The sequence below is a fragment of the Coturnix japonica genome, chromosome 3 (genome assembly GCF_001577835.2).
Source record: "Coturnix japonica isolate 7356 chromosome 3, Coturnix japonica 2.1, whole genome shotgun sequence".
NCBI lineage: Eukaryota > Metazoa > Chordata > Aves > Galliformes > Phasianidae > Coturnix > Coturnix japonica.
This window is the reverse complement of record NC_029518.1, coordinates 23,873,221-23,897,410: the sequence shown is the minus strand read 5'-3', so window position 1 is coordinate 23,897,410 and position 24,190 is coordinate 23,873,221. Positions and strand designations below refer to the sequence as shown.

The 24,190-nt window shown below is 39.0% G+C and overlaps 3 protein-coding genes across 11 annotated transcripts in view; 1 reads left to right on the top strand and 2 right to left on the bottom strand.

Moving 5' to 3' along the window:
• Positions 1 to 1,243: 1,243 nt before the first annotated feature.
• CRIPT (CXXC repeat containing interactor of PDZ3 domain) lies at positions 1,244 to 6,016 on the bottom strand. Its single transcript, XM_015857485.2, has 5 exons — positions 5,914 to 6,016; positions 5,754 to 5,819; positions 5,034 to 5,088; positions 4,193 to 4,296; positions 1,244 to 3,053 (listed from the first exon to the last, which is right to left on the bottom strand). The coding sequence occupies exons 1-5, from the start codon at positions 5,981 to 5,983 to the stop codon at positions 2,989 to 2,991; spliced, it is 360 nt and encodes a 119-aa protein (XP_015712971.1). The 5' UTR covers positions 5,984 to 6,016; the 3' UTR covers positions 1,244 to 2,988.
• PIGF (phosphatidylinositol glycan anchor biosynthesis class F) overlaps positions 5,956 to 24,190 on the top strand; it is a 22,392-nt gene continuing 4,157 nt past the window's right edge. For 3 of the 8 annotated variants that reach the window (XR_001553897.2, XR_001553896.2, XM_015857477.2), the window contains exons 1-6: positions 5,959 to 6,021; positions 6,196 to 6,443; positions 8,067 to 8,158; positions 8,926 to 9,042; positions 13,425 to 13,533; positions 23,111 to 23,244. Coding sequence is in view for 5 of the 8 variants with exons in the window: in XM_015857477.2 (XP_015712963.1) it covers positions 6,216 to 6,443; positions 8,067 to 8,158; positions 8,926 to 9,042; positions 13,425 to 13,533; positions 23,111 to 23,224 (660 nt within the window). In the remaining 3 variants the exon portion in view is untranslated. Of the gene's footprint in view, positions 6,091 to 6,195; positions 6,444 to 8,066; positions 8,159 to 8,925; positions 9,043 to 13,424; positions 13,534 to 13,907; positions 23,527 to 24,190 lie in introns of those variants that run through there. The other 5 variants (XR_004306824.1, XM_015857476.2, XM_015857480.2 and 2 more) reach the window with 5 other exon arrangements.
• RHOQ (ras homolog family member Q) overlaps positions 18,787 to 24,190 on the bottom strand; it is an 18,714-nt gene continuing 13,310 nt past the window's right edge. Inside the window, exon 4 of one of the 2 annotated variants that reach the window (XM_015857483.2) lies at positions 18,787 to 23,858. In XM_015857483.2, the coding sequence (XP_015712969.1) occupies positions 23,703 to 23,858 (156 nt within the window). In that variant the 3' untranslated portion in view covers positions 18,787 to 23,702. The remainder of the gene's footprint in view (positions 23,859 to 24,190) is intronic. The other variant, XM_015857484.1, reaches the window with a different exon arrangement.

Genomic DNA, 24,190 nt, shown 5'->3' with positions numbered 1-24,190 from the left:
AAGAATTAAAAGTCTTTATGCCTTGGACCAGCCTAACCCGGGTGGTCCTTTCTCTAGTTGATGCAGCAATAGCAGTAAATCAATCAGAGGAACAAATGGGAAGGATGGGAAGAATACAAGGGCTCAAAAAAATCTCTTCAATGGTTTCTGTTCAGTTTTCATCTGTTTGGCTACATAGAAATGCCCTTATAGCTATTCCCTTCATTTCTCTCAGAAATCTGCATCAAAATGCTTCCTGTACATAGTAATACCTCTAGCCAATAAACATGCAGAAAGAGCAAGGCCAGTAGGAATTCAGCAGTAGTGAGGAAAAATCCTAATCCAAGTCAATTTGGCAGCACAAATCTCTTACATAACCTGTGAACTAGAGGACAGTCTGACCATCTGGGAACGTTAATTTGTTCTTCTCAAGACATTAAACAAAAGTGGCAACTTTCCATGACAGATTTTTCTTTGCTTTTCAAGGCATAATGTTGCAAGAAAGGCATCACATGCTAATGAGACATTCCTAATGTAATAAAAAAAATGCTTTTATATGACAATTCAATTATATCGGAGCAGTATACAAATTTAAGCCATAGAGCAGAGAGGCAGAACAGGGCCTGAGATACAAACTTATTGTAGTAGGTCTCCAAAACAATGATTTCTGAAAGAAAAGGGCGTTTCTGAAAGCTGACTAAATACATCAGAACATCTTACACAGACCACAGGAACTGAACCTCTCACGAGAGTAAAAAGGTCTGAGATGAGCATGTGCAAACCACTAGAACAGGCACCATCTGTAACCACTTGAAACTCTCTCCTTTTTCCACCAACAATGCAGCCTTTCAATACCTGAAGGGAACCTACACCCATGAGGGGAGTAAACTCTTCGAAAGGGCTGACAATAGCAGGACATGGGGAAATGGTTTTAAGTTGAAAGAGGGAAGATTTAGGTTGGATGTTAGGGGGAAGTTCTTCACTAGGAGAGTGGTTAGGCCCTGGAACAGGCTGCCCAGGGAGGCTGTGGATGCCCCGTCCTTGGAGGTGTTCAAGACCAGGTTGGATGGGGCCCTGGGCAACCTGATCTAGTAAAGGTGTATGTTTGGTGGCCCTGCCAGGCAGGGGGGTTGGAACTACATGATCCTTGAGGTCCCTTCCAACCCGGGTCATTCTGTGATTCTGTAACAAGCAAAAGCAGCTGCCCGGTAATAGGTTATAAAAGCTCCATTCATAAACCAACTGTCAACAAAGAATCATAGTATTTACATGTTACAAACAAAATACACATTTACTCGATACAGTATTTACAGTGTAAAATAACCTTGAATGGATACAATGCATTCAAGAATTACAAACAGTCATATTTTTGAAACAAAGATGCTGGAAAACATTAGGAAGGCAAGAAAAACTTTATATACAGAATGGCCAAACTAATCTTATAGAATAAATACACAAAGAATGAAGAGTTTGCAGAATATCAGAGGATCTTTCAGTTGAAATCACCTTGAATAAGTCTGATCAAAAAGCTAAAGCTGAAGGCTAAGTTGGAAACAAGTTGATGAAAACTGTTTAACCCAATTATGGGAGGATAAAACAATAATAATTATATATTAACCACCTTACCTGTGATTTTTAGATTTCTTTCTATAAATGTAGGATTTTTTACAATTGTTTTAAAATACCATTTACTGCCTCTAGAAATGACTTGCTCAGATGTCCAGTTACATTCCCCCAGTTAATCCTTTCACATGGTCGGAATTACTTGGTTTACAACCATCACTTCTAATAGTCTTCATAAATTTAGTGCAATACAGTCAGTGCACTAAGTGATACCACTTGCACAGAAAATACCCTACAGCTGCAGAGGACAAAAAAGAGGCAGAAAACAAGTACATTCAAGTGAGCCCCTTCAGCACAACCACCTTACATAAATCCAGCAGGCAGTAACCAAATTCAGTCACCTCACTACAGACTATTCTTTCCAGCACAACAGAAGAGATGTTCTTATGATGGTCTTATTTTGGGCTCTCGATGGTTGCCAGGGTATTGTTGTAACATGGGACAATGATCCGTACATATCTATTCACAGGGAAATTCCTATTGATATTTTCTTCATTATGGTTGAAAATAAGTTGCAAAACTGTAAGAATTTGCTAAGAATAGATGGCAAGAGGGATAAACAAAAAGGTCTAGTTAAAATCCTATCATGAATTCAAGTTGTTATTCTTTGTAAGAGAAATTGCTTCCTTATGTAGAAATTACACAAGGATAAGAGAAATGCAGTCTCACATGTTCACAGGTGCATGCTTCAAGTCTCATCTCCAATCAGTGCTAAGGAGAAGGCAGCCTGTTTTGATCTTTCCATCTGACATTTATATAACTGATTACAGCACAGAATTCAGGAGCCAGTTTCAAAACAAGTGTTTAGAAAGCACACTAACTTAGGAAATAAGGAGACTGAGACCTGGCATTAGAAATTGATGCTCGTTATTTTATTGCCTTGGGCCACCAGATGCCATATGCAAAATCTGCTTAGGATCTGACAGGGGAATAGCTGATCAATCTTGCTGCAGGAGTAAGAAGCAGCAGAGTAACACACTGCATTTCAGTAGTTTAACAGCTTGTGATTCAACAAACCCTACTGCTGGATCAGAATAATGCAATTAAACTCTGAAAAGCAGCACTTCAAAGCGCAGGACATAACAGTTAAGGATAAGCATAAATATAAATACCTATAAGCACAGAACTAATTAATGACAGTACTTTAATGAGGTGATACAAGCTTATATTTTATGTATCTGTTAAGTATTACCACCAGACAAGCCGAAGAACTAAAATCAAATACCACGTTCATTTCTACAGAAGCATCCAGGCTGTCGTCTCCCCTAAACCCATTCCAAGTAAGTCTATTATATTCCAGAAAGCAATATTCACAAACAACATTGGACAAAGGTAAATGTACAAAGACACAGAAATCAGCTGTTCATAAAAAACTGATCAATGTAGTTAGACAGAAGTTTGCTTGTAGTTCTTTGTATCCAAGACCTTCTTGCCACACATTGAACAGATGCCTACAAACACACAAAAGGTGTGTAAGTCATTAAACGATCATCATCTTTTCTTCCAAAACATACTTAATATGTTTTTGTAAGGATAATTTTCAATAAACTGTTAATTACTTCTAATTGCCAATCTACCGGTGCACCTTCTCATCAGATATTGCACATTCATTAGTAGTAATATGATTTTTAACACAAATTAATAATTGCAATATACATGTAACACTTCCACTTAAAAAATAAACTCTATTTTAAGAGCATTATGATTCACAGCAGCACCTGAAGCCTCGAATTTGCTGAACTACTGGAGGCCAGCCAGGAAAAGGATCCCAACTGGCAAACGGGTAAAAATAGCATATAACTAAACTTTAGAATTCCTGTAGCCTGAGATGGACAGAAAGTAGCAAGGTTAAGGAAATACAGGCGCCAAGAAACTGATTGCTAAATGAAAGATTAACCGGCAACTGAGAAAGCTGAGAAGAATACAGTTTCACAGAATTAAGTTAATTACAGTGTGCGAGAGAGAAATATAATGGACACCAAGAATAGCTGAGAGTTGAAACAGAGAAGACTAATGACCCAGAGGCAGCCCTCCGTTAGCAGACTTCCAAACCATGTACTCAGTGACACAGTGTGAAGTTGTAGAACAATTAACATTATTCCATAAACAAAAATCACTACCAGTTAGCTGTGACTCTACATCTAACAATTCATCCAGCCCATGTCTGCGTGCTGAGTGAATTCTTCAATAGTAAGAAGGTAACCGAGTTCATGTTGCACTATTTTCCCCCCATGGATTACAAGTTTGAGCCATTTTGCTTGCCCCCTGAAATTCACAAGACTGATAAAATTTTATATTCTCCAGTAGAGATTTCATAAGGGTTCTGAGTCCCTGTTATTACAATGTTTGACCACCCTCATGGTGAAAATTATTTTATTCACATGGAATTAAAGAATTCTGCACTCTTCTCCATCACTGTGCACTGTGATGGGGGCTCAGTGCACCTTCTATACCTTCCTATTATTAGCTGAAGACAGTAACTGAATCTCATCACAGCCTTCTCTTTTCCTCACAGAACAAAATCAAAGACTTCTACTTGGTCTCTAATTCCAAATCAAAGCGGGGTAATAAAGTTCTCAGTGAAACTCACCTTTTTTATAGGCACATCCTTGGCAATAGTGAGACCCTGGCTGATGGACAGAACTCTTACAAATTCGACATATTGCAAATTTGTTCTTTCCATAAGGATCAAACCTGGAAAAATGGAGAAGTACTTTGTTTATGCACAGTGAAATAAAGTAATTCCTTCATCTCATACTAAAAATGCTATGCGAGAGGAAATAGACAAAAACTCCAGCAAAAACTGCAATCAAAAACAGGGACATAAAGAGGTCAACTCTAATAGACTACAGAATTTCTACAAAAAACCTCCCATTTTCTCCATTAAGAGAGGTTTCTTGTGTTATAGAAATTAAATTAATAAATGATGAACTAAAACCACACATTGTTCTTAAGATACAAGCCTATTTCAAAGTCAAAATACATTTCAACAATGGCTTGCCCCTGGCATAACAGAATATCCTTTAGACATTAAGGAGATGCTCAAGCGTTTGAACAGGTAATGTTAGCATGGAAGATCACAGAATCATGTGAGTTGGAAGGGACCTTTAAATGTCATCTAGTCCAACTCTCCTGCAACAAACAGAGACAAACAGCCTTTTCAGCCCCTCTCTTAACACAAACAGCAATTCCTACCAATTTTAGGGATGCCCACAGCAATACAGCTGCCCATGCTCTGTAATTCCACAGAAAGCCCCAATGAAATACATAAATACACACTGCCACCAAGGATTAACATGTTAAAAGAAATGAATAAATTAAGTTGTATTTTGGACAAGTTTTGAGGAATTACCCTGCTTTGTGAGAATGCAAGGTCTCAGTTACAGAAAATTGAATTATTTTTTAAGCTGAAATGAGGATTAAATACTAACCTTGCTTTCTTTGAGGTCAACGCCTTGTTTTCATTCAGCTTACGGCCACCGCTTTCTATAAAAAAAATACAACCACAAGGCAATGCATTTCACAGTCCAGCTTCCAACTGCCACATGTGGGCATGTGTGATCAGAGCAAAGTGAAGCATGAAGCACATAGCATGGGCAGGCCCTGCATATCATCCTTCCACATGAGGGGAAAGATCATAATGTAAACATAGAAAGTGTTGGGTTGGAAGGGACCCCCCAGGGATGGTTAAGTTCCAGCACCCTGCCACAGGCAGGGCCACCAACCTCCAGATCTGGTACTAAACCAAGTTTCCTGGGGCTCCATCCAACCTGGTCTTCACCACCTCCACAGCCTCTCTGGGCAGTCTCCCCAGCACCTCACCACTCTGTGTGAAGAGCTTCCCCTAACATCCATCTAAACCTTCCCTCTTTGAGCTTAAAACCATTACCTCTCATTCTATCATTACCTATTCAAGTAAAAAGTTGATTCTCCCCCCCCCCCCCCCCCCCGGTAATGATCCCATTTTAAATACGGAAGGCTGCAATGAGATGGACAAATTCAACGCCAAAAAGCTCGAGGTAAACAACCCTTCACTGCACTCAATGGAAACTACAGCAGTGAAGGGCCAACCCGGTAACTCCAGCAGGCTTTGGGGCTGCCCCCCGAACCCTCCGGACGACCCGCAGGGAACACCCAGCGACCGACACTACCTGTGGTGTTTCTCGCCCCATCCTTCCACGTATCAGGAGTGATCACGGTGCCCAGCTTCCTCTCACCTACGGAAAGAAACACCACGAAATAAACGATTAGAATTGCGCTGCCCTCAGACCCCGCTTAGTGCCGGGATCCCCCCAATCCCACCCTACTCACACTTCTCGCACACCATGGCCGCCCAGCACAACAACCGCCGCTTCCGGACCCGCCCCGGAGCTGACGCCATCCCGTTGCCGGGCGGCCGGCGTCCCGGGTACGGGCCAGGTGGGCCCCGCACGTTGTTAGGCCGCCCCGCGGGGCGAGCCTGACCTAGGACGTTGTGCGAGCGTGAGGGTCGTTAATCTACCACTAAAAAGCCCTTTTCTCCCCCAGAACGCCCTCATTGCCCCGCTGGTGCGGCTGAGTCCCGCTGACCGAGTGCCGCTCGCTGTGTTGCAGGTGGCCGGCGGCACGGCGCCATGAAGGAGGCAGAGCTGAGGAGGCTGCTGGCTGCCAACCTGCTCTGCTTCGTCTCCATCGTCCTGACCGCACTCGTACCGGCCTTGTTCCTGGATGGGTTCTCGGTTTTGGGCACTCACCTCACGTGGCTGTGTGTTTGTTCTGTCTGTGTTAGCGTCCTTAACGTAACCTTGTGTTTAATCCTAAAGCCAAGTCCGTCTTCTAAGAGAAGCTCGCTGTCTAACAAGGTAAGATTTGTTTCTTTCTTAGATTCCTATCGAGTGATGTGGAGAGGATGCTAAGCCTGTCACTGAAATGATGTGATGAGAAAGAAGTTACAACTTCTGGTGGTGAATTCTTGTTTTCCATGAGTTGCAGAGCTTAACTCTGTCTGCACCTGCCAGCAGCCCTCTGGGCTGAGCATCCCTGACACTTCTTGCCCATGGGGTTGTGATTTGTAGTCACAAGTCTATCACTGACTGCATGCTGGTAGGAATTGGGGCACACCAGAGTGGGCACGAAATTCACTTTGCAGTCTAGGCCTGACCTTCGTTATTGCAGAGTATTGCTTTGTTCTTTGTGTAGGAACTGAGATGTAAAATTGGGAACAGCTCATTACTACTAAAACTTGATGAGGCAGTGGCACAGCTGCCCAGAGAAGCTGTGGTGCCCCATCCCCAGAGGTGTTAAGGCCAGGTTGGATGGGGGTCTGGGCAGCCTGAGCTGGTGGTGGCCAGCCCTGCTCATGGCAGGGGGTTGGAAATGGGTGGGCTTTGAGGCCCCCACCAACTGAAGCCATTGTGACTCACTGAAAGTTGGTAAACTATAAAAAGTGAAGTTGAAAAGTGTCAGAACAATTGCATTTCATTGAATGACTAAATCTGCAGAAATTAAATCTGGGAGATTTCTTTGTAGTTACAGTTTGTAATAGGACCATTGAGGGTGTGGATCCTAATTTAACAGGTTAGAGGAGTAAAACATAGCTGGGTCAGGAGTGGTAGAATACAATTTGAAGTCAGCTTAGTCGTGCAACCCCACCAGCTGTGTCAGACAGTGCTCTTACAGTGATTCTTAAAAGAGTTAAGCAGTCATCCAAGAAAGTAGTATCTTTGTATGTAAAACTGTTAATTGCTGACAGAGGGGATATAAAATACATGAAAACATCATGGAAAACAAGTCTTTTAACCATCTGTGATTTGAAAATGAAGTAGGCTTATGTGTTCTAGGTGAGGTTTCATCCCAGCCTAGCATATGTATAAATATCAAAGATGTGGCCAAGTGAGATATGGATTTCCATTTGTGACCTGATCAGAACAGGCCTAGCCAGATGTGCTTATCCAGTGTCCATCCTTCTGTATGATATAGTGAGTACCCAGAAGCTGTCATTTAATTTTGTAGACACTTCTATGTAGATCTACAGACATTTTTCAAAGGGACTTAGTGCGTACAATGCCAAGTTTCAAAACAGAGTGGCTTTAATTGCTGATGCTTTTAAATACTACTTTTGATTCTGAACATCATTTTTTAATATTATGTACTTTCTTACTTTGAATTTTTTTTTAACTTTGATTAAAAGGCATGTTTCACAGAATGTCAGACCATTTCTGATTACGTTGTCATTTTCAGTTATATATTTTATATTTGTTTTATTATAATAAGTTGGATGAAGAAACATTGGATGGAGTGTATGTGGTCATTTGAATTCATTGTTTAAAGGGTACCTGTTTGAATACATACTGTGCTGTAGCTAGAATTGAATATGTAAAGAATAGTGTGTGATGTTGTTGATTACATACATATAAGCTAAGTATGTTGTTGATATTCTCTTTACTTTTGAAACGTCATTCTGATATTCTATTGCTCTTTTTTAGATATCCAGATTTCTAAAATGCTGTATATACTTTTTCATGTCTTGCATACTATTTCATGCGATTATTGTTCTTTATGGAGCACCTCTCATAGAGTAAGTCAGAAGACCCTATTTTTTTCTAAACGCTTTAAGGGGGAGTTCTCCTAGCAGATATTGGTATCAATTCTTCTATATTATTTGGTACATAGGAAGTTAAAAAATAAGCTCTTGGCTGGAGGAATCAGGGTGGCTTTCTTTGTAGACGTTGGCTCTTATAGATGTTATGTATTTGGAGATCTGTTCTGTGAGACCTTTAGAAACAAGCTGTTTTACTTTGATATTTGTTCTATGTAGAGGGACAAGTATTTTCCACGTTTCACTCAGTCTTTGTGTGGGTACAAATGCTTGCTGAGTTTTGTTTAATTCTTTATCTCCTAAGATTGTAAAATACACATCTTGTATATCTTTCATCCTATTGATAGAAGTAAATTTTTAGGCATAGTTAAGTAAAGAAAATAAGAGAATCAGTATTTGGTTTCATGGCTGCTTCCACAATGTCAAACTAGAAAAATAAGCTGAATAATGAAGTGTATGTCCAAGTATTCAAAACTGTATGAGATAAACCTGTATTTAACATGATACAGGTATCAGGGGCTAATAAACTACATTTCAGTCTTAGCTGAGGCAACAGATAATAGTGATTTTCCTCTACCTTTTTGAACTGTGCTAGAATAATAAGAAAAAGCTTTATTCTTCTACATGAGGCTTAAGAAAGCACATGTGCTTTCACAGGTTGATTGAAGTTATTTTTTTTCTAAGACTTCCAAGATTTAGGAAAATTGGTATTTATAACGTAATTTTGTTATATTGCTTCTTTGTAGGTCAGTGACTGAGACATTTTTGTTTGCAGTTCTCCTGTCTACCTTTACCACTTTACAATGTTTATGTTTGCTGGGACCAAACATACAAGCTTGGATACGAGTATTTAGTAGAAATGGGTAAGTTCTGTTCCATTCTAATTTCTAACCAGAATAGAAATGGACTGAATTGATGTGAATATCAGGCAATTTTTATTACTATTTTATTTTGGGGAGGGAAACTCTCTGAGTTATGGATGTTGTTTCACTTTTGTAATGGCAGCTCTGTGAAAGCATTTCTGAGAGTGTTCTTTATTTTGAAGATGCAGATTGGGAAAAGTGGCCTTTTATTTCTGTTATCCAAAGACTAAGCCTTGCTTTAGGTATGTTTGGAGGAGGTAAAGTTTCAAATGAGAGTTCTGCTGGTCTGAAAGCATCCTGCTGTCCAGTGTGATGATTTTAATAAAGAGAAGACCTGCGAGTGAGCTGCAGAGGAAGAATTTGATCCACATTAGCTTTATAAAAACAGTTTTTAGAGTAGGAATAGCAGCTAAAAATCAGTAGTATTTTAACAGTATTATAAACTTAAATGTAGTTGTGAAGATAATGTATAGTCTACTGTCATCTTACTTATGTAATCTTTGCCCTCGTTCCTTTTCAGATTTCAAAGAAAGCTTTCCTCAGTGTCAGAGGTTTCAAGCGCTCTTTAAATATGCTCTTGGAAAAAAAAACCAATGAATGTAATTTATTATTTTGCCTAGTAAAAGCCATTATATTAGCTTGGGTCAAGGATAACACGGTCTTCAGAATTATTCCATCTCTTTTGCCTTTTTTCACACGCTAAATAACAGGACTGTTGAAAACTGGGACTGTGAAATATAAGAAGCTCCACATACACTTGAAGTTTAATAAGGCATTGGTGTTCGTTCCCTTAGTTTGTAAGGGTAAACTCTCGTCTCAAAAGAAGACAAAAAGTTGTATCATCCCACTGACTGAGGGGAGTTGCATTTAGTTACTCTGTGTAGAGAAGATTAGAAATAAGAAGCTGTTTATAGTAGTTTACATATTGACTTTTGTTTTCTATCAATTCTCAGCTTACTGAAAAGTATCTAAATTCTTATCCATGTTGGTTATGTTTCGTTTTTATTTTCAGTGGAAGGAGTGAATAGGGTAACAAAAATGATAACTCACAAGAACTTAATAAAATCATAATGTTATTTAGGCAAAACGAATCATTGCTGATTCACTTGTTCTTCCATGGAAGTTTTGCAGCTGGAGAGAACAGGTGAAATCAAGTAACAAATGTTTGGCAACGGCCTGTCTTTGTGCCTGGTTAGATTTTAAACACGTCTTTTTCTTTCCTAATCCAGAACTTCATGTTATTTCAGCATAATTATTGCATAGGAAACAGGATTGTCTTGCTATGATGTTTTGTACATACTTGTTAATAGGGAGCCGTATGACGTTATCTGATTAAAGTGCATTTAGTAATGATGTTTGATTACACAACCCTTGGAATGAAAATAAATTATGGGGAAATATTGTAGCAGGGTTTTTTATGGGTTGTAGTAAATTGCCCTTTTGAAAATAAGTCCATGTTTTTTTATTTGACCTCATGAATGAGTTGCAAGTACTTAGATGTTAACTGAGTATAGGAATGATTTATTCAAAGGTTATATCCTGCTTTAACCATGTGGAATGAGGTGGGGTTGGTTGAACAGGGAACAGGGCATTGAGGTAAGATCAGCGTGGCAGTTTGCCTTGAAAGAAGCATTTAGAGAATTGAATCGCACTGGCACAACGAGCTGGAAAGTCTGAGTAGGAGTGTAGCATAGAATGAAAGAGGAATTGTTTAAAAAAATATGTGTACGGCTTAAACTGAAGAAATCATTGACATTTGTGTTTGTTTATAAGACTGAGATCTGCTGTGTCTTTGTCTTTACAGAAACATAGGAGAGGGCATCTATATTAAGAAATTTTATCTTAATAAATCAAATGTAAACAAGTAATAGATTTTAATATTAACTAGCCAGCTGTTGCTCTGGGTAGTTGTGAAATCTTTCCGCTATGTTAAGGTGGCGGTCTGGTGTGGAAATACTGTTAGACCTAATATTTTCTTGGAGGCCTATTCATAAGATTACACCAAATAACTTGTGCTACGTAATCTATTGCATTGTAATAGCTCTGGTACAATTGAGTCATATAGCATAAATATCTTGGAGGCAATCTTGCCAAGTTCTTATTTGTTTCTGCAGAGGTGCTTAGCTTTCTCTGTTTGCAATTACAGCACTTCCAGCAAAGCGGTCACCTTGAGTAAAATCACTTTCAGTTAGAACTCAAAAAATCAAGTCTTCTTGCCTGTAAGGGTCAGATTCTATGTGCCATTGCATGGTATGGTGAGATCTGTGGCACTGCAGGTTTGTTTGTTACATAAGGGTTGGGGGATGCTGGTGGGTCAGGGACACATTGAAATGCAGAATACAGTTACGTGCAATACAATTGTAGCTCAGGTAGAAAATTTAAAGGTGGGCATCACCAAAGGAGTGTGCTGCTTTGTATTTCAGTCCTGCCATGGTGTAGAGTTCACCATCTTGTCTATCCAGGATCTATCTTAATACATCATTTTATGTTAACTAACCTCTTAATTCAAATATTACTTAAAACAGCTCTCAACTTGTGTTATGAATAAGGTTTGAAATGATTTGAGGTTTTACAGTGTTATTATGCCACTAGCCATCATTTACCATTGTAAATATTACTAGTTTTACCTGTAGAATCATTTCAGCTTAGTTTTATCAGTGGTTTAAAAATACTTAGTTTTCATTTGAGTGCATATAGATGTTTGTACATGTACATTTAAAGCTCCTAAATGTTGCTCCTCATACTAATGAAGGATTTGTGTGGTGTGTTAATGACTATCTACAAAAATCCTGAAAGCTGACACTCCATGCAGAGCAGTGAATGATCAGTGCGTTGTTACTGCAATATACTGTCAGAGGACAAGTTGTGCCAGATTTGAGAGTCTTATGTCCACGCTTTGTGTATGTGGATGAATTAGATGTTCAGATTGTTGCCAAACGACCGAGAACTGTTCTTCATTTGGGCACCGTGCCTTGCTCATTCTGTTATTTTGCTTTTAGACTCAATCTAGCATCTCCATATGGCACAGCAGTATGTGCGTACGTTTACCAGATAGGATGTCTTGTGTGATACAAACGTACCTCAGTCAGTCCTTAGTGTATTCTGCTGCCTCTTTCACTGCTTTAGGGCTGTAGTGAACGATTTCCTCTCCACATTGGCTCACAGCTTAGTTATTCAGCTTCTGGCCAAGGGGAAATGGTTTTAAGTTGAAAGAGGGAAGATTTAGGTTGGATGTTAGGGGGAAGTTCTTCACTAGGAGAGTGGTTAGGCCCTGGAACAGGCTGCCCAGGGAGGTTGTGGATGCCCCGTCCTTGGAGGTGTTCAAGGCCAGGTTTGGACGGGCCCTGGGCAACCTGATCTAGTAAAGGTGTATGTTTGGTGGCCCTGCCAGGCAGGGGGGTTGGAACTACATGATCCTTGAGGTCCCTTCCAACCCGGGTCATTCTGTAATTCTGGAAATAATTTACAATTTTTGGTGTGTAGACTAGCTTAGTGTTTGCTTGTTTTTTCCAAGTTACAAGAAGATATAATTGTGTGCTCAAATCTAGTGTTCTAAGTTACAGCAATGGGATTAGCGTAGAATAAATAGTGTTGTTTCTGCCCCAAATGTCAGCATTGCATTATAAATATTATAAGCAGCATGAGTTTTATATTATGCAGCAAGCAGTAGAATTTGTTTGTCCTATGCTTATAAATGGTTCTATCAATATTGAGTGCAGCAGTGAATTACATGCTTTAGACTTCTGAGTACTTTAGACTCTTCAAAATAAGGGTTAAAGGTTTAAAGCTTTCATGTCACACAGACTAAATGTCACTTGTAAAGTTTGGGGTTTGCAGTTCATCTAGACTTTTAGCTGTAAAATGCCCATCTTCTTTCCTTCATTGGCTAAAGCTAGATTTGTGTTTATAACCCGAGATGGAGCAAATTTAAGATCCTGATCTTGTACCTTACTGATTTGGAGTAGGGCTTTGAATTCAGTTCAACTCAGTACTATGCCCTGCAGTGTTATGAAATGCACAAAGAACTCAGAAGTCCATGGCTTGAGGGAAGCAAAAATATTCACTCAGTAAACAGATGATGGACAATAAGCATTTACCTAATAAACAGAAACCCAAATTGTCCAAAACTTTTGAAGCCACTGCTGGTGGGAGGCTATAAACTGAGAACCAAAGTCACTAACATCTGTTATCATACACTACATGTTTTGATCGGCTGTGCAAGAAATTCACCAGCATGCAAAAAATTCTTCCTGCCTCCTGTGCAGTTGAACATGAATGCAGTGTGGCTTAAGAGGTGGAACATGCAGTCTGTACTTACTTTGCAGTGTTTATTTTCATGTCATTTGCTGCTGTTGAAATCCTGTAACACGTTGTTTTTACAGAGCTATGTCCATCTGGGAGAACAGCCTACAGATTACTACAATGTGCAGTATACTAGGAGGTTGGTTTGGAGCATTTCCTATTCCTCTTGATTGGGATCGGCCCTGGCAGGTTAGTATCTGCGTCTTTATTGTTAATTAAAAAACACCTGTTTTCCAGATATACAAGCTACTCAAAATGGCTCTGAAACTGAACAGATGTTACTTGGATTTACTTGTAAGTTGTTTCTGCAGGGTAGTGCCAGACATTTAAAAGGTCATTGGAAGCATCTTTTCTTACAGCATAAGGATGGAAAATGCATATTTTTTTTTACATATTAAGATTCTTTCTTGTAGTTCTATGAGTGTGTCTGCTGCATGCAAATTTTAATCACAAAATAGAGTTGTAAGGATAAGCTAGACAAGGGGAAGGAGAAATGTGAAATGATAAAGATTGCTCTGGGTTTGTCTACTTTCAGTCTGGTATTTTTTCTTCCTTATGGGCAGGGAAGAAATGATGCTCTCCCAGTGTTTCAGATCCATACAAACACTTAAGAGAATACATTTGAAATAGATTTGGATTGATTTGTGGAGATGGTGTGGCCAAAGAACTGTACTACAGTCTTAACTTCTGATTTCAGAGGAAGGCAAGGATTAGCTTTGTAACTGCACAATAAAAAATGCTTGCACTGCAGATTCCGTCTTAATATATTCTAATTGTCTGTGTTATTTTCTTCATATTTTTTTGTCATGGAGAAATGATTATATAAAACAGTGAAAATCTGCATTTGCCCTAAAATGATGATGTCGGTACCAATTTGCACTGAAGATCCTCAGTGGGTATTTTCATTACCTCCAGTTACCAACCTCTAAAACTCTCTGCTACACAATATCTTTGAGGCCTGTTTGTAAGCAGATGGTTTCAAAGGTGTATTTCAGAAATCAGTATAACAGCCAACATGCTTTTTCTTTCTGATACTGTGGAGACTTAGAGCTGCCATAGAAATGTGTCGTCCTGAAATAGCTAGCAGCCTTATGCCATCATAAGTAGAGGAGTAGGGTAGTACCTTACATATAAAATGAAGTTTTCCTCTCTAAAACGGCTTGGAATTATTTTTTTGCAAGGTACCTACATGAGACTGATGGTAAAGTATGTGTTGGCAACCAGTTAATTGTTGGCTGACCTTCCCTGATACTGCCTAAAAGACAAGGGGTTCATTGAAACGCAGTGTTATGTCCTTCTGCATTGAGAGACAAGCAGTTCTCTTCTTGCTCAGCTATGTTTTTAAATGCTGTGTCACATCTGGCAGTTTTTATTTAACTCTTTTGCTTACACCCAAGATTTGTCACAGTATCTTCACTCATTGGCATTTGTGTATTGAATCATTCTATGTAAGTGTTGATAAAAACTTGGATTTATATGAGCATATAATGGCATGTTGTCCATTTCCCTACTCCATTGACATTTGTCAGAAAGAAGTACTGAATGCTCTGTCTCTTCTTTCTTTGGTGTCATTCACAAAAGAAAATCTAAGAGTTGCATTTCCTAGTATGGGACTTGGTCTTGGGTGAAAATTGTGTGTATGAGTGTAGCACAGTTGGACAGGTCAATGTGATGGTACTATTGGCACGATAGAAGGGTGCTATAAGGGAAGAAGATTGCTCACTTGTGTCAGGTTTGCAGGGAGAAACTCCACCAGGGAGGGATCTCCAGAAAGACCCTTCCCCAATGGCAGTCAGCCCTTAAATGGGGTCTAGGAGAGGTACAGCCAGGCTCCACCCCTTCCAGTCACACAGCTGAATTGCCTTCACCTGTTCACCCAGGGCTTTTTCTGCTTGAAAAGTCTTCAAAGTCATACAAGCTGAACATAACAGACTTACTGAAGTTGAGATCTGGAATCTGTAAATCTAAAAACTCATTATCTGACTCCTCCGGACAACAAAGAATTGGCAGAATCCTCAAATATTGTAACTTGTCACTAGTTGTTTCTGCAGGCATGAGTGCTCCCCACTCCATGTTTTACCTTGTGGAATTTAAAATAATGGGGTGGGAGAAGAAATCTTAATTTCCATTTTGAGTCTGAAGTGCTGGATCATTAGTTGAATCATCGTCTGAGTAATCCAAGAGGTCAGATGAATGGAGAAGTTTGCTTATCGGATCTGCAAGCTGCCATTTCAGCAGTCAGAAAATTTCATATTTAGGTGCTTTTTAAAAATTATTTTTTTTTTTTTTAAGGATCTGCTTTATAGGGAAAAATGAAAGAAGCTCTTTGTAAAAGCCTTTATATTTTATAGCTGTATTGCAGCGAAGCACAAAAATGGTAGCCAGTGTTGAAAGCAGGAGTGGAACTCCTTTAAGGAGGCTTCTTAGAGATCCTGTTCAAGACTCTCAGAGGTTTGCAGTTATTGATCTATTTACTTATTTATTTTAATGGTTTTGGCTTTAGTGTTTGGTTCTTTTTAAATTTGTTTTTCCTGAACATGAAGTCTTAAGTGTTGATAAATAAAGGGACAAATGTAGTTGTAAATTCACTTGCTTTAGGAAGAAAATATTTAGTGCAGGTTGACTTCCTGATCATAAAATTATCTGTACGTAACACAGTTATGGAAGAAGGTTCACTGAAGGAAAAAAAAAGACATGAGCTGGAAGTGTTCTGTGTAGATCTTAATCCAACTGGCATGCTTACAGGAACACCTACAGATTAAGTCCTAGGCAAGGTGTGGAAAATATCATGTAGATATTAATGTAGGCTCAAAAGTACTGACAGCCCAGTCAAAACTCTGCTGGTGAGACCTTACTTGGAGTACTGTATCCAGATGTGGAGTCCTTACTATGGGAGAAATATAAACCTGTTGGGTGTGTGTCCAGAAGAGGGTCACAAAAAGGATCCAAGGGATGAGACATCTCACCCTATACAAGGACAGGCTGAGAGCTGGGGCTGGTCAGCCCAGAGAAGAGAATGCTCTGGGGAGACCTGATAGCGACTTCAGTATCTAAAGGGGGGCTTTAAGAAGAAAGGGGCAGATTCTTTAGTAGGTTCTGTTGTGATAGGACAAGGGAAAATGGTTTCAAATTAAAAGAGGGAAAATTTAGACTGGAAATAAGAATAGTTTTTACAGTAAGGGTGGTGAGGCGCTGAAAAAGGCTACCCAGGGAGGTGGTGAAAGCTCCATCCTCGGAGACATAATAAAACTAGAGTAGTTTATAGTATATTACCTATATCTTGCCTTATCAGAAAACCAGATTTCAGTATGTCTAGTACATCTTTCACTGGAACTCATTTTCAATTCAAAAAGATTAAGATTTCAGTGGAGCAAACTTAATAAAAAACTGAATAAAAATTCAAAATCAGGAGTTGCAATCCGTGTCCTAACAGCTAAACCCAAAATGCTGCTTCATACTTGGTTACCAACTAAAAACATATTGGTTCTTTGTGCATACTTCTTGTGGCCCATAAGAAAAACAAGATAAATGCTGATATCTCAGAAAATCTTTGCTTTATTTTCCATGTTCATATTGTGAAAAATAATTGCATACAGGGGATATAGAGATTAGTGGCCCTATACTTAAATATAATTATGTAAAACACTTCTTTTGGCATATAACTGACAACTTTTATTCTAAGTAAATGAAACTCAGCAGGAACAGAATATTATTCTGGAAATAAAATGACGTTCATTGTCTGTGTAATGTTTCAGAATGGAAATGAAAAACATATAAAGTGTTTCTGCTAGAAGAATAAAACACATTGCTGAAAGTCATTTGGTATCCCGATTCGTTGTTCTTTATTATTCTGTTGCTATTCATAAAGTAACCTTTTAAGGTAGAGTTTGGCCACACCTGTTGTCTCTCTGCTACTTTTCAGTAAACTTTATTTTCTAACTGTGCGAAACAGTTGGTCAGGGAGACCTACCAGGTGATTCTTTCTGGTTATAGAAGAATTAAGAATGCTGCAGAATTAATCCAATCTCAGGCAAAGGTAAAGATGTAAGGACAGATGTTGTGCAGGAAAGCAAGTCCCTACAGCAGTTACATTTCTGTATTGAAAAAGAAACAACACGCTTTTCAGGACATAATACACTACAACATGTCAACGAGTCTTGCAGAGAAAAAAATGTCATATTGGTAGAATGGGTATTTTTTCAGTGTCTTGAGCTTACTGTCAAATTTGTACCAAGTTTTAGAAATCATTGTGGGGCTTAATTGTGATCGCTTGACTATTCTAGATGATGATCAGAAATTCAAGTGTATCCATAGCCAGTTGCCTCTAGCCATCTGATGCACAGTGGTTATGTGAGGATTGGGGTTGGTGAGAATAGTTTCAGCAAAGAAAAAGGAAATAACTTCCCTTGCTGCAGTTTCTTAGTTGTTGGGGTTTGTTTGTTTGTTTTCCCAGACTGACTGTTTTAGGTTGATGGTGCAGTAAGCACAAGCGATTAGGATCCGAGCTTTGTGTGTCATCTGAGAAGTGGCACCTCAAAGCACAACATTGCTGAAACAGAGTGGGATAGTTCGGGTGGTATTAGACACAAAGTGACACATCCTTTCTTTGCACAGTCTGAGGTAACTGAGTTGCAGAACAAGATGGTATAGTTAAAGATGAAAACCCTATCAATATACTCTGCATGCTGTAGAACTAGTATTCCAGACATCCAATACATCACTCACAAACTTTATTTAGCAAAGAGTGAAGTTCCTGGCTTTATTGCATATTTTGACACTGGATTTTAAAAACTGTTTTCATGGCCATCCCTTTTTCTCATCGTGTAATACTGATGATAAAATGTGACTTTTAAACCATATCTTGTCTACAGTGTTTTTGTATCACATGTGACAGTGACACTGAAGAATGAGTTCCTATTTCATACTGAGTGTCTGTAACATAACATGTAGAGCTGATAACAACTTGAGTTGTTCTATTAACTACAGGAGAAATTTTGTTGTAAAACAAGTTGCTTCATAAGAGTAGCTGGGATAATATCCACCGAAGTGGGGGAAGTGTTGGATTTGGGTTTTGGGGTGTTTTGTTTGTTTGTTTGCTTTAAACAGAGGTAGAAGCTTGTTCCACTTCAGCTGGGTTATCATTGTTTATTTAAAGGTATGTTTTTTCTTAGTGTAAACCTTAATGGTGAAATCAAAGGCAGCCATGCTTGCTAGAACGTTAGAACACAAATCAACAAAACCATCTTCTGGTTACAAATGCCAGCCAGAAAGAGTCTTCACACTTTGCTCTCTGCAGCACGTGCTTGTCAACGTACACATTCTGTACAATGTGATAAGACACTTTCACTTAACATTCACACAACCAAAATGGGTTAAAAGTATGTTTTGAAAATGTTAAGACAGTGCAGACTAAACAATCTGTAATTTAAGGCGTGTCAGAAACAGAGGGAAAATCATTATGTTCATTTATTCGGTTCTTAAGTGAAATAAAAATCTTACACAGCTTTCTAATTGACAGCCAGAAATGGATCTTTGGAAATAATAATACAAAAAAATCCTAGTGTAGGCATATGAGAAAAGCACTTATCTGCAGAATGGGACCGGTCTGTTTGTTTATTTATTTAAAGAATAAATGCAGTAGATTACCCCACTCTGTTTGTACCAGCAGTCATATGCTTACTTTACCCCTTAAAGCCTTTATTAGGCTTTTACTGCTCTGCTCTGCTCTGTAAGAATCTGACCTTTATGTCATTATCAGTACCAACATGCTTCCTACTGCATGTTGCGGACTCATAGTAGAGGACAAAACTGTCATGCGGCCAGAAATCTGCTTTAACTAGCTACATGTGTAATATAGCAGAGCAAGGATCTCTTTCCATGCAAGACATTAAGTATTCTCAAGTCAGCTCGTAGGTGTTCTAAAGAGCACTTAGGAAACAAGCTCATTTATTTCCTGAAAGGCTGGCAACTCCTTTTCTCATTCTTAGAATAAGTTCTTAGACTTTCTTAGACTAGAAACCTCAGATCTGTGAGGTTTCTGTGAGACCTCACAGTGTCTGTTAAGCCAGCCTAAAAAAATTCCTGTGAAGTCCTATCAGCACTGCCAGGTTAAAAGAACAAGGCATGAAGAAAATTGAAAGCAGAAGTCAGGGTTGCTTTCCATTAACCACTGGCTTCTGCTCTATCCCTTGAAATTTGTTTTCTGTACTTGCTAAGCATGCAGGTGGGATTTGTTGTTGCCGAGCTGCTATTCAGATTCTTAGCAATCAAATACACATTGTTAGGACTAGTCTGTTTCCACATGCATTTGGTACATACGCTGACTGTTTTTATATTAGGCTGTGAGGATGGTAGCAGGTGCTTCCCAGCTGCTGGGATGCACAAGGTATTTCACAACAGTTTCCTGAAGAATGTTCTGTCCTGCCTCCTACACTCTCCATATTTTTCTCTGCAGATCAACTTCCTCTCCCTCAAAAAACTGCAGTTAGGTAACATTGCCTAACATCTTATTTTCCTGCTGCTGACCCATGTACTCCACCCCAAGCATGACATCAGTGCTGGAATAGGTTATATCAGCTTCCTCATGGCAGAAAGGAGCACAAAGGAGGAGAAACTGAGCTGAGCAGTTTTCAGAAAGTGAAAGGAATACAATACAAGTTGGGTACTTTTAACAAGTGGGATGGATGGAATCTCTTACAATTGGCAGATGTCTATCAGCTGCTTAGATTTTTATCAGTCGGTACTAAGTCAGGAATGCCAAACCAAGTTTAAGAGAAAACATGGAAGACAGGGCAAAAGTAGATTGATCAAGGAAGTCAATTTCATTTAAAAAGGTTCATCAGAAAGTGACTGTACCTCAGAAACACAAGGCCAGCACCTAATGAAAAAGAAAGCAGGCTGCTTTCTTTGGTCAGCGCAATGCAGTACATTTACCACAGACTGTGAAGCATACACAGGGCTGTTATTTCAGCAGCTGATGAGCTTAGGAACCACATATTAATATTTCTTTGATTTGTTTCTTGGGTGCATCTGGCTGTGTGGCAATGGTCAAGAATAAAAGTTACAGAGCTTGCACCATTACTTGTTTATTGTTTTGACCTGCCTTGAGAGGTCAACTCAACAAACTCATAGTTGTCCTCATAAGGACAACTACTCTCTTATGTCCAGGCTTGTAGCTCCTGTGCTTAGGGAGTTTTTGAAAGGCCAAAGTGACTTCACAACTGCTTTGGGCCGTCTGACCAGCATAAGACACATAGGCCAATAACAATAAGGCATCTGGTAACGTTTGTTTTTTCTATGGTACTCTTCTATGCCACTAGAGGTGTTTTTTTCTATCACAGTTAATGAGATGGAGCATTGTACGGTTTTGCCCCTTACCTTTGATGTCTGCCATGGGTGAGGGATGGATTTCAGGTCATGTGGTACGACAGCCTGAATGCTCGCGAGATAACACTGATTTTTTTAAAAATCAAAGCAAAAACTGAATGTCTTGGAGGGCAGACAGAGGTATCAGCAATATTAAGTTACATAGTTCAGGAAAACTGTTGAGAAACTGAGCTCTAAGTTGTGATTCAATCAGGCAAAAAAGGTACAGCAATCAACAGAGATCATTTTAATGGTTTCAACAATTGCTCACTATACACAGAATACCAAAAAATACATAGTGAACGGGTCAGCAGAGATATTGACCTTACTGGTTAAGGGAACATGAAAAATTCAGAGTCTGACATCTGCTCATACTTCTGAAAAGCAATTTGGCTACAATAGATTCACCTAATGTAGGTAAAATTTAACGAAGGATCGTTGATCGCTCACAGAGAATTTGATGCAAAAGAAGACTGCAGAGTTATGAAGTTTCTCTCATTAGTTTTGTTAGAATAGTATTTGACTTTAACCAGTGGATAAGAAAGTCTGACTGCTGTTTCCACTGAACGTTACCAAGTAGCTGAGGTCTGGGGGACTTTTTTTGCTTTTGTCCTTTAGACACTTAAAATAGCCTGCAAAACGTTAGAAATAACTTGATTACATTTCTTTTAAAAGTCCAAAAGATCTACCTGAAGCATAGGTTCAGCCAAGGCCACAAAGTCATGTGAGTTTTAAATATACATAATATCCTACTGCGCCAAAGCATCTCAAGGCTTTATATAGAAGATCTACAACGCCACTGTTAACTGAATAGAAACAAACAAGTCTTTGGTTTGAGAGGCAGCAGCCAAAACATTCTAGCAACAAAACCAAGTAGCAGAGATACAACGTTTGGAAATGGAAGGATGAAACAAGGTCAATAAAGAGTACCTAAGGCACCTTGTTTATAGTCATCTTTGCTACACTCCTTAAGACCTCCAAATAATATATAAAACTGCAAATGCTAAGGAATGTGAAGATGAAACAGCAGAGGACAAAAATAAGTTACTCTTATTTCTAGTTAAAATTCCCATGCTTGAAGGATGTGAATAAATCTATTTCTCCCTGTGATAAATGAGAGGAAGGAGAAACCAGTACCGTTAAGAGTAAGTTCATTAGATTCTCATGAGTTGCCAGTCAAAATGAAGTAGGAAAAAAGGCTGGACACTGAGATGTGGATATTTTCTTTAATGTCTAGTGCATTTCTCAGTCTCAAGTACTATAGAAGGGGGAATATCCCCCTTAATTTAAAAAACAAAGAATAGGACAGTGCAGTCTGTACTAGCTTAGGGACTGTACAGCAGGATGTGCAAAATTGTCCCTGCAATATACAAAGGAGAATTGTGAAGAGAGGTGGGAATTCAGTTTATTCTACAATAAATATTTTTAATCACCAACTTAGTTGGGACCTTCATCAAATGCAAGTCGCAATTGACTTTAATATGCTACATCTAAGTACAGAATGGTTAAAGTTTTGCTTTGGACCATCCTCCCTGAAAATCAATACCAGTTTGACCGTGGTGGGGGGAAGGATTCCTTTACTTCTTTGCCTTAATACTAGATGCTTTGTGTAAGTGAGTCAGCTGTATTGACTCAGTTCCCTGTTCTTCTGTTAGGAAACAGGACCTACAATGAAAGCTCTCTTGGAGTCTTCAAAATAACTGGCTTATTATATTTTTCCTGAACTGGGTGCAAGATGTTCAGTCAGTTTCCAGCCTTAAGTTTGCTTCTTTCTTCCAGCCAGAGGGGAATTCATCCCTCTGCCTACTTTTCAAGCCTTAAAAAGAAAACAACCCCTCTTTTAATCTCAGTCTCTGGCCTTACTGGATTATTAGGTTACTTAGACACACCTCTGAAAGTTTCAGAATGCCATGAAAGACTGGAAGGAAAAATAGGAAAAGGCAGACGTAGAATAGAATAGTTTCACTTGGAAGGGGCCTACAAAGACCTTCAAGTCTAACTGTCACAAAAAAAAAAACAACACCTGTATGTTTTAAGATGTGTGTAGGCAGGAGGACACTAAGTCAGCTGAACATCTCAGGGGATATAAATGCTGTTAAGTTTTTCACGTAGTTTTGGGAATATCAAACTAAGGTCTGCAACAGCCAGAAGCCCGGTTACATTTTAATACGTATTAAATATAAAAAATAACAAAACCGTACCGCAGCATTTAGTGTTCATGAAGATGCGCGTATGATTGTTATACTTGTGGCATTTTTAGGAAAGCACGTCAAGCTTTAAAGTAGAATAAGACTCCACTGTCTTTCGGTACCTAGATTACACTGAGAATTTGTGCTCACAAAGTACAAAAAACACAAACCTTTTCCTCATTGTCTGCTTTTCCCTTGTGTTCTCCCCTCAGGTATGGCCCATTTCATGTTCCCTCGGAGCTACCTTTGGCTATATGGCTGGTCTGATTATTGCACCTCTGTGGATACACTGGAACCGGAAGCAGCTTACATACAAAAGCAGATAACTGGCGCAAAGAGAGACAAGGTATTTCTTTGTGCAGATTCCATACAGACTGTGCAGAAGTTTTTTTTCTTTTTTGTTGTTGTTTTTCGTTTGTTTTTCTGTTTTTTTTCCTTTAGATATATATGTATATGTGTAGTCAAAGCAGACGACTATCCAAATTCATTTAAAGCATTACAGGCCAAGCACCTCCACTCAATAGCATCGTACAGATGCTGCTTCAACATGGTGCAGTTTTTGCTTCCTCTAGACTATGTAACCCTGAGAGATTGTACCTTCCAGTCTGAATAAAACATTTGTAACAGATGTGGTGGCTTCTTATTACAAAGTTCATTGATTTTGATTGTATTCCTCTGGATTTCACCGGTTGTAGAAGGCAGAATCGTTATTTTAGCTTTCAAACAAGTTTGTTGTGTACTTAACGCATTGTATTTAAATTCAGTAGAATTTTCACAGTAAGCCTGGCCATTGTCAAATGTGTCTCACGTGATCAAACAGCAGTTTATGCATCTCGAGCCTATTCTCTTCTTCACCGTGTGTTTCTTTGGAGTTAGAATGGCTATAATAGCTTCATCAAAAACAGCCTTCAGTCCTTTCTGTGTTAAAGCTGAACACTCCACGTAGCAGTAGGCTCCTATCTGTCAAGAAAATAAGTTAATTCAATAGCAATATATTTCAGCTGTTCAGAACTGTGCACTTGAGCAATTTGTTTCTATAGTGAAAACCACAAAGTTTGGCTGTGATCTCAAAAATTTATCTGAATGTGCTTCTCCCTGCAGAAGAAGATTTGTATTCTGGACAAAGACAGGGCATTTCTTTAATTTGGTTCGTCTTATAAAGGAAGCATATTAAATAAACTCTTTAGACAGGCAGTGAGGTCCTCCAGGCATTTTCAGTAACTGAACAACGAAAAAAAAATAACATGACCAATTTATGTTTCAAAAGGAAGTCTCAACAGAAACGTTCACAG

Bases quoted from the DNA above. Each gene is read 5' to 3' on its own strand.
- CRIPT (XM_015857485.2), bottom strand. From the start codon at position 5,983: ATGGCGTCAGCTCCGGGGCGGGTCCGGAAGCGGCGGTTGTTGTGCTGG. The intron at 5,820-5,913 runs GTGAGTAGGGTG...TTCTTTCCGTAG, and splicing joins GGCCATGGTGTGCGAGAAGT to GTGAGAGGAAGCTGGGCACC. The intron at 4,297-5,033 runs GTTAGTATTTAA...CCATTTTTCCAG, and splicing joins TTGACCTCAAAGAAAGCAAG to GTTTGATCCTTATGGAAAGA.